The sequence below is a fragment of the Nesoenas mayeri genome (assembly GCF_963082525.1).
Source record: "Nesoenas mayeri genome assembly, chromosome: 10".
Classification (NCBI taxonomy): Eukaryota; Metazoa; Chordata; class Aves; order Columbiformes; family Columbidae; genus Nesoenas; species Nesoenas mayeri.
In genome coordinates, this window is record NC_137560.1 from 24,163,520 (window position 1) to 24,174,066 (window position 10,547).

Genomic DNA, 10,547 nt, shown 5'->3' on the forward strand with positions numbered 1-10,547 from the left:
TCTACACGTATCACATTCGTCTGTTAAAGAGTACTTTATAGAATGTTTTCAGGAGGAAAGTCTAGAAAATGTTCAGATGTCCATATGGGCTGGCATACAGAAAATAACATGTACTGTGTTGGAGCACACTCATTTATAAATTAAACAAAAAACAACCCCACAAGTAATTGCAGTTTCAGCATAAGCTTTATTCTCTACTATAGATGTGTAAGAAGAGGTTTCCACCAGTTTTAGAAAGGATTCATATGGCCTTCAAACATGTCCTTTAGAATAATCACTATATTTGCTAAGGAAAAGAGAGAAGAAAATAAGCCTACATGTCAGCCTGTGATTAAACCTCGCCCTTTATTACTTTTGGCTCTAGGTCTTGTATTTTTCCTTAAAAGATAATCCTTCCCAAAGTCTGTCATGGCAAACTGCTTAGGTTCACGTAGTTCCTCCTTCTTCAGAGTTGTGATCAGTAATTTCATTTTGAAGTTAAATTTAAACCAAATCAGGCCATCTAGTGCTGTATTGTCCTCCGTCTTGCCTCAGTTTTTCATCTGAGTTACTAAAAAGGGAAAAGATAAATATTATTTTGAGAGTCTTAATACTTTTCTGAAAATCCTGGTCTGAAAGTCCCACAAGTGCTCAGCCAAAGGCAGAAGGTGGCTTGTGACTGTCGTATTTGTGCAGTGGCCACAGGAGCAGCCCTTCAGGAGGAATTTGGAGAAGGGAGAGAGGAGCTTTGGGAAGTCCTAGGAGCCTGAAAAGCAGGGGGAAAGTGGGAGAATGAAGCAGTGAGTAGTGGGAATGTGTAGTGCAGGTATAAGACTGACATAGACACTCCACCAGGTGATTCCTAAAGCTCAGCTTAACACGGGTGAGTGTGGGTGGAGTATGGCAGGCTGGGCAGGGAGAACAAGCCAGCTCGTGCTGGGAGCTGGTCATCACAACTTCAGCTGGCGGTGCCGCTGCTAGAGCTGCCTTAGGTACAATCATGCTTTTAATACTTTTTACCATGAAAATTGGTAAGGTCTTAGCTGAGAAAACAAGAAAATGCTGGGATTTGAGGGCAGGGGGTGGAAAAGATTGGTAGGTTAAGGAAAGGAAGCCTTCCCCTTCTGCCTAATATACTTTAATGGGATTCTTCAAAGTTCAGCTAGCAGTTTCTGAGCATCAGACACGTGAGTGGTTCTCTTGGAGGTAACTTAGTCCCAGTCACTCCTGAAAGGCTGCTCTGGATGTCCTGCATGACAAATCCGATGACAGAAGTTGTTTGGTTTGTGGGGTTGGTGGTTTTGCTTGGTGGTTCGATTTGCATGTGTGGTTTGGTGTTTTCGTGGGGTGGGTTTGTTTGTAAAAGCTCTGCTGTTACGCGTTGGCGGGCAGTACCTTGAGCGCTCACTCCAAGCGTGTCCCCTAGCATCTTCTCCAGCACTTGTCTGTATTCTTGATACTCTTCTTCTGTTATCCTGACACCGACTTCAAAGGGAACATTAAACTATAAAAACATTAAAAGACTGAGTTTAACAGCCAAGTTCTGGACAAGGACACTGCAAGTTCATTTTATTTATGCGAATGATGATAAGCAAGAGGTATAAAAAATTATTCCATCTGTTCACTTACAAGTGCTGAGATGTAATCAAAATCTCAGAAACGCGATGTACAGTTACTGCAGACCAAACTGCACAATGAACTGGAGGAAAGAAAGCTTTACAAAATCCCGCATTATTATGTGTTACTTCTGAAATGTAGGTGAATCGTAAATAAGAGACTGTGATCTGGATCACCGCAGCTCCTTTTAAATCATTACATACTATCAGTGCTGGCAGTTCTCATGTGCCCTTTCTTATTTGTGTTTCAAGTTCACTATTATTATAGTACCGCCTCCTGTGACTGAAATTGTGTTACCCAGCCCCACCCCTTAAACTTGTAAGCAAGAAGAATAAATACAAACCTTGATTTCAATACTGTTTCTGTCGTCTTCTGCCTCTGCTTCATCTGGATCCCAAAAGCCTTCCGTGCCTCGACGATGTAGTTGTGCGGAGGGTTTTTTTGGGTCATTTTGTTGCTAGAAAGCAAGCAAAATAATATGTGTATATTCTTTCCATAATCAAACTAGTCTGCAGTGGGAAAATCAGAACCTATAATTAACACAGATGCAGCAAATTAGCTGAAGGCATGACACGATTTGTAGGTATGATATGTAGGTCTATAGCGATTGTACTGTCGCTGCATTCACTTAATAGGTATTTGGTTTAAGGGTTTGTTGAAGAAGCAGCACTTTTCAGTTAGTTTCCAAAGAAGACGCCAACAAATTACTTAAATGAATGCTTTCTCTTCAATCATTCTTTTGTTGTTGTTTTCAGATTATTAATTCTTCATGAATGAGATTAGATACATATTCTCATAGCAGGAATACAAAGCTAATGGTTTGCTAAAGAAGTTCTCTGGAATAAGTCCCTCCTCTTTCAGAAAATGTATCTTCTAAAAGCTCCTCTGAATGCTGTAAAGAATATTGGTTTTAAGGCCTTATGGAAGAGAATGATCTTGAGAAAGTGTTGTTCTGAATCTCTCTACCTGTAGCTTTTTATATTCAGGGCTTAAAAAGCTGGAGCCAGCCAGAGCAGGTTCTGTCCAGAGGGTGCTGGAAAGCAGAATTCCCAGCAGAGCGCTTCTGAGAAACATGGTTCTCCTCCCGAGGCAGGGTGTCAAACCTGAAAGCACAGGGCGAGATTAAACACATTTTACAACCTCTGTATTTAATTGAATCCAGATCCAGTGAAAGTATTTCTCCTGACTTGAATGGCATGGAATTATTTCTAAAGATGGAGCTATAAAGCAAACATAATTTTTATATGCTAAGGGTAAAAATATCCTGTCCAAAAGAGCCTATTGCTTACAGTGTTTTCCTCTGTAACTCAGATACAGTGACTGGAGCAGGCAGGTTAGGGGAGAGGAATCACACAGGAAAACCGGCATAAGCTGAAGCTGCTCGGAAACGTTACCTGGTTGGTTTCCCGGCCTCACCACACAGCTGCTTTCTGCAGCACTTTATATAGTGAGGGGAATATTTGTTCTGTGCTACAATATTCCTGGAAACGCAATCTGATACGTATTTAGAATTCCTTGGAAACCTGGCCTGCTTGTAAGATAAAAAACGAACAAAAAAAGTGACAACAGTGCATAGATCTATGGCTGCACTTTTCAAAATGTATGAAATTGTGTAGGGAATGAAGTGAGTTTCCTTTTTTCCTGTGGCATTAACATTGTTCCTTTTAAAAATTAATTAATAGCTTAACATGTATTTTTCAAAGAGGAAAAGCCCTAAACCCATTTTGTTACCTGGGGTGGTGTAACAGCAATGGAGAAGCTGAGCTGTATTCCTGAGCTGTGTTTCTCATTTTTGCCTTTAAGTGCATTGCTTCCTGAATATATTCTCTCACAGGTTCAGGTTTAGCAGATTTTCTTGTCTTTTGCTGGAAGACTGAAACTGAAATTGATACCTAGGAAGCTTTGCTTCCATTACTCTAAAGACAGTAGTAATGTTTTTAAAGGGTCAGTAAGGGTTAGTAGCAATGGCTGAGGCTCTAGAAAAATCCCATGAAGAAAAATTTCGTATGTGGAAACTCTTTTCAGCTATCACAAGACACAAACATTTATTCTCCTCAGGCTGGATAGTGAAAACAACGGTGGGCACAGGAGGGACCGTGTCAGCGTTCATCACACTGAGCAGCAGTTTCTTCAGTGTGACACTTACTTCCAGCATATTCTTTCTCTGTCTTTTCCTCAGTTGCATGAGGAGGCAACTAGAGATCCAAACCCATGAAGCTCATTCTCAACTGAAAAACTTTCACCTAATGTATATGCTTGCAGTGAATAAACTGGGTAACTCTTAAATAATCTTTTATTAATTGTAATTGTTTGGCATACTTTGATCATTACTTGAAACTATTTGAATACATGTCATCTTAAGTACGAAGGGGTAACAGGTTAAACTGGGCCTTGCTGCTCAGTAGGTTTGAATTCTTAAGTATTGAAACTCATGAAGTGTGAGGATGACTTTTAATGTGAGTTGTGGAAGCCAAAACCCCCCTGGCAAAAACTAGAGTGTACTTGTGGAGTTAGTGCCCTTTCTCCTTAGAATGAATTGTGGCCAAAGCTAACGAAGAATGAGGTTTCATTTTTTAAGCCTTTTTATTGGAGCTGATGTGGAGTTCAGGTGTGTACAGTGCCCACCCAGCCCTCGGCGCCCAGCAGGTGTCTGGAGAAGAGCAAGGGCTGTGGTCTGGGAGTGAAGCAGCTGCTCACCTTGGCACTTGTGAGTGTGCTCTCCGTGGCAATGGAAACCAGCGTGAAACAGGACAGTGCTTTGCTGGATGATTTGAAATGGAGCTGCTCAAATGTGCTAATTTCTAGATGAGTTTGTTCGGGTTTTTTTTGTAAGGCTATAGCACGTTTACACAAGAACAGGAACATTTCATACTCCTGATGGTATACAGAAAGATAATTTGTGTATGTTTCTGTGAGAGCAACTGGGATATTATTTGGCTAGTATAGATAACTATCATAAAATGAGGTTTGTTTGTTCTAGAAAAGCGAGTATGTTATCTTGACTCTGCCAAAACAAAGCGTGCCTAGGAACCACTGCCTTGGAGAGGGGGAAGGCTCTGAATTTTCACTTGTGTTGCTCCAGTGCAGCTGAAGAATAAAGGAAAAACATGACCTTTGAGTTCAGTATTTTCCCCCTTGTAGGAGGGGAAGGTGCTTCAGCTTTTAGCTGAAGGCAAACTGAAACACTGACTGGTTGAGCCTAAGATACTGCCTGAAGTGCAGCGGCACATAAATTCAACTAAAGGCAAAACCTTATTCTTTCTTACACAATATATTCTCTAGGGGACTAAGACCTTCCCAGCTACTGCAAAGCTAATACCAGGGGTGAGAGGACATGCCGAGGGCTTGACTGAAGGCAGGCTGTAGACAGCCATGACAAGATTATCAAAGGCAGCACACCAGGCTTTAACCAATAGGACTTTATTCTGTTGGTATCTTGACAAAAAAAAAACCTGAGGTGCAGTACAGAAGTGTGGCTAATAAAAAAAATCTTCAAATTATGGTTTGATTTATTGATGTTGGTTTAATAACCAAGTCTGAGATTATTGTAAAGCAAAAGACATATGCATTTCACTACTCCTTTTCATCTTCAGGAAAGCGTGGGCTTTCATACATCCAAAAGCATTATTTTCAAGGAAGATCTAAGCACCACTTCACTTCTAGAAGGGCTTGCTAGCATGTTGTTACATGATGCCAAAAGCTCCACCAGCCCTTCCCCTCACATGAAATGATGCTCTGGCCTGTGGCAGGACAGAGTATTTGTCCCCTTGCACAAAGGAGTTCATGCCTCACCACTCTGACAGCTCCTGTTCCTACTCACGTACTTGAAGTCTGACCACAGCATAACCCAATTAAATTTGATCCCTAAACCAGAAAAGCCAGGTACAATTCCTACAGCATCAAGGAGTAGTGTAAGGCACAGTACTTTGCTATGCTCTTTACCTTAAAGTTAAGGGAATGTCAATTAAGGCTGATTATCAACATATTGTGGCCTCCTAGCAATAGAGTGCTCATAAAATCAGGTAATTGTTTCCCATGTTCATGTCCAGTTTAGATAAAATCAGTTCTCATCCGGTTCAAGACACATTGCAAACTGGGGATCATGATCACTTGTTGCCGGCGGAACACACGTCACTGCTCGTTCTGCTGCCCCTCTGTGACGGCAGACATGCCTCCCTGGCCCTTGTTGACGTCGCTGATGCACGCCCACAGTCCATCAACCGATTCCTTCCATAGCGTGACCTCAAAAACAGACCAGGAAGAAATTTCAGCCTCAATACAGTCTCAGTTTCCCATTTCCTTGCAACCATCACATCTCTAGTTTGGCGATAGTCTACAGTTACAGAAGTCAAGTGTTGTGGAGTTGTTTTAAGTATCAAGTTATTTGTTGCTGTATACTGAATAGTTATCCAGTGGTGAGAGTATGTGAATTCTGCTCTTAGTACCTACAAAGTCAAGTCAAGCCTGCATTTCTCATTTCCAGCCAGCAATAAGAATGCAGCGCAAGAAGTCTGCCAAAGGTTAGGGTCTTCCTCCCCTCTTGATAAGTCAAAGAGAAAAAACATTCAGCATTGCAGCAAAGGAGAACCTACAACAGTCTTAACCAAAAGTGCCACTAGCATGGAAATGGCATGCAGAACAGCCAAGCCAAAGTACTCACTTTGTTGTCTCCTCCAGACACTGCCAGGATATTTGCAGTAATGGACCAACTCACATGCCAGACAACATCGTTGAACTTGTGCAGCAGCTTTGGTGACCATGAGTTTCCAGAGGCATCATCGCACGTCCAGATAAACACTCTGCCATCCTACAAAAGCAAGGAGACTGAGCTGGCTGGACCCCAGTCACAGCGCAGAAACAGAGACCTTGACTGCACTTAGAGCTGCGCTTCAAATCATCGCTCCGGGATGAACCCTGGGTGTGTCTGCATGGGCTGGCGCTCAACACGGCAAAGAGCCTGTGCTCTTACTATAGCTAAAAGCAAGACTGGTGTACAAAACGACACACAAAAGATGTCACTGTGACAGAGGCCTCACCTGTGAGCAGCTCGCAATGGTGCTGGTTGGCAAACCTATGGATGGAGCCCAGGCTACATCACGGACCCAGTCGCTGTGAGCCTCCAGCTTCTGCTCTTCCTTCCACTGCCCATCCTCTTCCCTGAAAACACGGGTATGGCTCAGCAGGGTGGCTGCAGCAGCCGCCACGTTTCTCACCTCCTGTTCTGGACGGCTTTGTTTTCATCGCTTTCAGACTCCTGGCTGATCCAGGTAATACACAGCACAAGTGTTCCCCACTCTTCTCCAAAAAGCTCTATGGCTTAAACTGACAAAATCCCTTCCAGGGCACAGAAAGCAGCATAGAAAAAGCAGAAATCTGCTATTGTGGAAGTGACAGTGGCAATCAAAGACAATTAGACAGCGCTTTCCAAGAGAAGATGAAGCAGAGCTGACACAAATTGCTATAACCATGAGAGACTGTACATCACTAAGTTGTTTCCATTTTTAAAGCACTTCTCTAAAATGATAATTTGAAGATGAAAGTAGAGATGCCGAAAATATTACCTGAGATACAACAAGGAAATTCCAAGACTAGAAAGCTATCAGGTTTTGTAAGTTCTGACCTCTGGCAGCAGAGCACTTACTTCCAGATCTTGACAAGGTTGTCACAGCCACCAGATGCAAATCTTTTGATGTAGTTTGGTTTTTGTCCAGATGGTTGTTCTATAAGGCTTCCTGGTACAACCGCAGGAGCCCAGCTAACTGCATTACAGCCAATCTATTTAATGAAAAAATATCATTATTAAAAGATGCTTTCTTTAAATAAATATTATAATAAACCCATCTTAGGAAACTTGCACAGTGCTGGATGAATAAGAAATCCAGATACAGTCTAGTCTCAACAGGGCACTTACTAGAAAGCCTGAGGTAGCTAAGTAACTGTTTTATGTGCAAATATCATCTCGGCTGTGTAGACAGCGGAGACAGAGGTATGGACTGAAAAGACATACACAGTTGCTGAGACTCAGGAGTAGAAGGAACCTGTGGGTCCAATTTCCTTTTACTGAGAGCCACTGCCATTAGCTTATCAAGTTCTGCTTAAGCAAAGACCCCCACTATTCTGGAAAAACATGAGTCGTGCAGTTTTTCCAGCTTCAGTTTATTCAGTCAGTTTGTACAGGTGTTCTTAGTACCACAGCCATTTCCTATCAGGTAACTTCCAGCACTGTGTTTAACAACAATGTTTCATAAGTATTATCAGTGCTGTTTAATAACCTCTGTGTCTTGTTTTCCACTTTATTTTAGTGACTATAAGGTACACCTTCCTACTCTGGATTAATTAAACCCAAGTTATTCTCAATTCTGGAAAACATTTCACATAATTTCTTTGCATTTCCATATTCATCCAGTCTACAAGTTCTTTGCAGCACCAAGTCAGAGCTTACGTGTAGCTCCAGGAGCTCTGCACGCCCCAGGGAACAGACGTACCGTATGTGCGTTGCTGATCTTTTTGAGTTCCCACTGCCCGTCACCCGTGTAGCTCAGTAAGGAAATGGCCCCGTCGGAGCTCCCGCAGGCCAGGATCAACCCGTAGTCGTGTGGGGCCCAGCAGACAGAGTTCACTGCGCAGGGACAGACAGGCCGGGTTACAACAGGGACTGCCGAACCGAGTAACCAGATCACTGACTGGTGTTAGAGGAGCAGTCGCTAAAAGCGAGCAGCTTTGGAAGCTAAGAATAAGAGTCTCAGCATTCTCGAATTTCAAAGCTAGTCAACTTTTACTGAATGACTGAACACTGCCTTTATTTTTGGCACCCTTTTAGAAAGAAACACCAAAAGAACACCCTTAATGAGAGATTAAAAACTGTGACTATCCCTTGCAACAGTGGAGAGCATTACCAACGCTGGAACAAAAGCTAAATGGCAGATGTAACATTTAATGTCTAGATTAGTAACAAAACAAAGCTGGAGACTTCTCTTCCGGTAGCAGACACATACAATATTTTCCTCAAGAATTCAGTACCCTACCATCTTGTTTATTTGAAAGCTGATTTATTTGTAAAACATCTCCTACGCAAACATCCTATGAATTGGGACAGGTTATCCCACAATACGATGTTAATAAATGTTCTGTTTATGCTGAATAGACTTAGTGTCTCTCCATTAAATCATCTGTCTGTTTGACAGATGCTTTCTTCTTTAACACCAATCGATTTATTCCAACATTAATGAATCCTCTCGTATCGCAGTTTCACTTCCCAGCTCCAGACCCCACATACCTGAGGAATCGTGCCCTGTGTACTCATATGTCTTCTCCCAAGTGCCATTTTCTTCCTTCCAGATAATAACCTTCCTGTCGTAGGAACAGGAAGCCAAGATATTTCCATACATGGGGTGAGCCCAGGCGACCTGCCACACGGGACCTTCGTGCCTACAAGAAACAGCGCGATTCGGAAGAGCTGAGAGAAGCCCGTCCCAGCTGCGTCTGTTTCACATCGTTACTGTCAACCAGTGCTCTGTATGCGATTAATGCAGCGATGTGAAGAGCAGGGTGACACCAAGGTGAAAAACAGCACACAAAACCACTGCTGTTGAAAACAATGCCAAATACTTAACCTTATATTACCAATTAAGATTTTAAGTTTACTTCTTCAAAATTATAGGAGTCAAGTATTTAAGGAATGAAGAAGTCCCTGTGTTATCTCTGATGGGCTCTCTGTCCCCCCTCCCAGCTCACAGAACTGTTCAGCAACAACCAGCCGTAGCACTGACTGCCTTGGAGGAATTTACCGTACGTCTTACATTACCAAAGGGCTAAATGACAAGATAGTAAAGATTTCCACAGATCAAAATCTTCTGTTTACGACACTCTACCCTCTCAGGTCTGCAATGAGGATTTGCCCTCCGTTCCGAACATCAAAGATTTTCACGGATCTGTCCGAAGAGCAGGTCGCGAGCCGCGTGCCATAGTAATCCATCTGCGCATCGTGCTGCAAGGCGATGGAAAAGCTGCTGTCAGCACCCGCCAGCTCTGCTCTGCTCACAAACCTTACTGTGTTTTAGCAGTAGCTGTAGGAACGGTGAACACATAACCGAGTCCCAGCAGGACAGGCTCAAAAGGACAGTTCTTAAACAATCCCTCTGCCGAAGCTCTGAACCATTCAGTGTACGTGTGTGTTTTGTTTCATAGAAACAAGCCTAGGCATAAAAGTTAGAGCTTTAAATCATCTCCTGTTCCCCCAGTAGCTCGGTTTTCCTGTGCACACAGTACAAGCCAGCACCATCAGAACTGCGGGCAGTGCTCCCCACCCAGCATCCCGTGCGCCCCCTGTATCCAGGTGCGTGCCGGTGCCCTTGGCCCGCAGAGCGGCGGGGCCGGGGCAGCAGCCCCGCGCACTTACGATCATGTCCTCGTGAGACGTGTCCACGGTGTTAATTACCGAGACCTGCGGGGGAGGGGAAATGAGAACCAGTGCGGGCACTCCCGGGCGCTGCGCCGCCCCCGGCACGGCCCCCGCTCCGGCACGGCCCCCGCTCCGGCACGGCCCCCGCTCCGGCACGGCCGCGGGGCCCCCGGTGCGGCGCCCCCGGGGACTCTCCGGCCTGGCGGCCGAACCGGCTGCGCTCGACCCGGGCACCGGGGACCCCGCCGGTGCTGCCCGCGCCACCGCCCCCCGCGGCTGAGCGGAGCAGGGCAGGGCAGCCCGCAGCCCGTCCAGCGGCCGCCCCACGGAGCCGGGCCCGGCCGGCCCGTCATTCGCCCCCCAGCCCGGGCCTACCATGGCGGCGGCGGCCCCGCGGAGCTCCGGGCGGCCTGGGCTGCCCTGCGGCCGCGCTGCTCAGACGTGGCACGGCGGTCCGGCACACAAGCGGCCCCGCCGCGGCGCTCCCCGCCCGCTCCCGCGTTCCGCCGCGCCGAGGTTCCGGGGCGGGGCGAGTTCTCGGGTGCGCCGC

General features: G+C 45.1%; 2 protein-coding genes across 2 annotated transcripts; both read right to left on the reverse strand.

The window, feature by feature from the left end:
• Window positions 1–372: 372 nt before the first annotated feature.
• On the reverse strand, window positions 373–2,670 carry GHRL (ghrelin and obestatin prepropeptide; the record flags this gene model as incomplete). The annotated part of the gene is made up of 4 exons (XM_080350454.1): window positions 373–550; window positions 1,375–1,483; window positions 1,940–2,053; window positions 2,563–2,670. The coding sequence occupies 4 exons, from the start codon at window positions 2,668–2,670 to the stop codon at window positions 531–533; spliced, it is 351 nt and encodes a 116-aa protein (XP_080206580.1). The 3' UTR covers window positions 373–530.
• Window positions 2,671–5,006: 2,336 nt separating this feature from the next.
• Window positions 5,007–10,512, reverse strand: SEC13 (SEC13 homolog, nuclear pore and COPII coat complex component). The gene is made up of 9 exons (XM_080350319.1): window positions 10,373–10,512; window positions 9,995–10,039; window positions 9,468–9,583; window positions 8,873–9,024; window positions 8,082–8,215; window positions 7,238–7,371; window positions 6,633–6,753; window positions 6,257–6,403; window positions 5,007–5,838 (listed from the first exon to the last, which is right to left on the reverse strand). The coding sequence occupies exons 1-9, from the start codon at window positions 10,373–10,375 to the stop codon at window positions 5,728–5,730; spliced, it is 963 nt and encodes a 320-aa protein (XP_080206445.1). The 5' UTR covers window positions 10,376–10,512; the 3' UTR covers window positions 5,007–5,727.
• Window positions 10,513–10,547: the final 35 nt, after the last annotated feature.

What these genes read in the sequence shown, in the direction of transcription:
- SEC13 (XM_080350319.1), bottom strand. An exon ending in CGTCTCACGAGGACATGATC is followed by an intron (nt 9,584 to 9,994) that starts GTAAGTGCGCGG and finishes ATCGCCTTGCAG; the next exon opens with CACGATGCGCAGATGGATTA. An exon ending in CTCATTGCAGACCTGAGAGG is followed by an intron (nt 9,025 to 9,467) that starts GTAGAGTGTCGT and finishes TGTTTCTTGTAG; the next exon opens with GCACGAAGGTCCCGTGTGGC.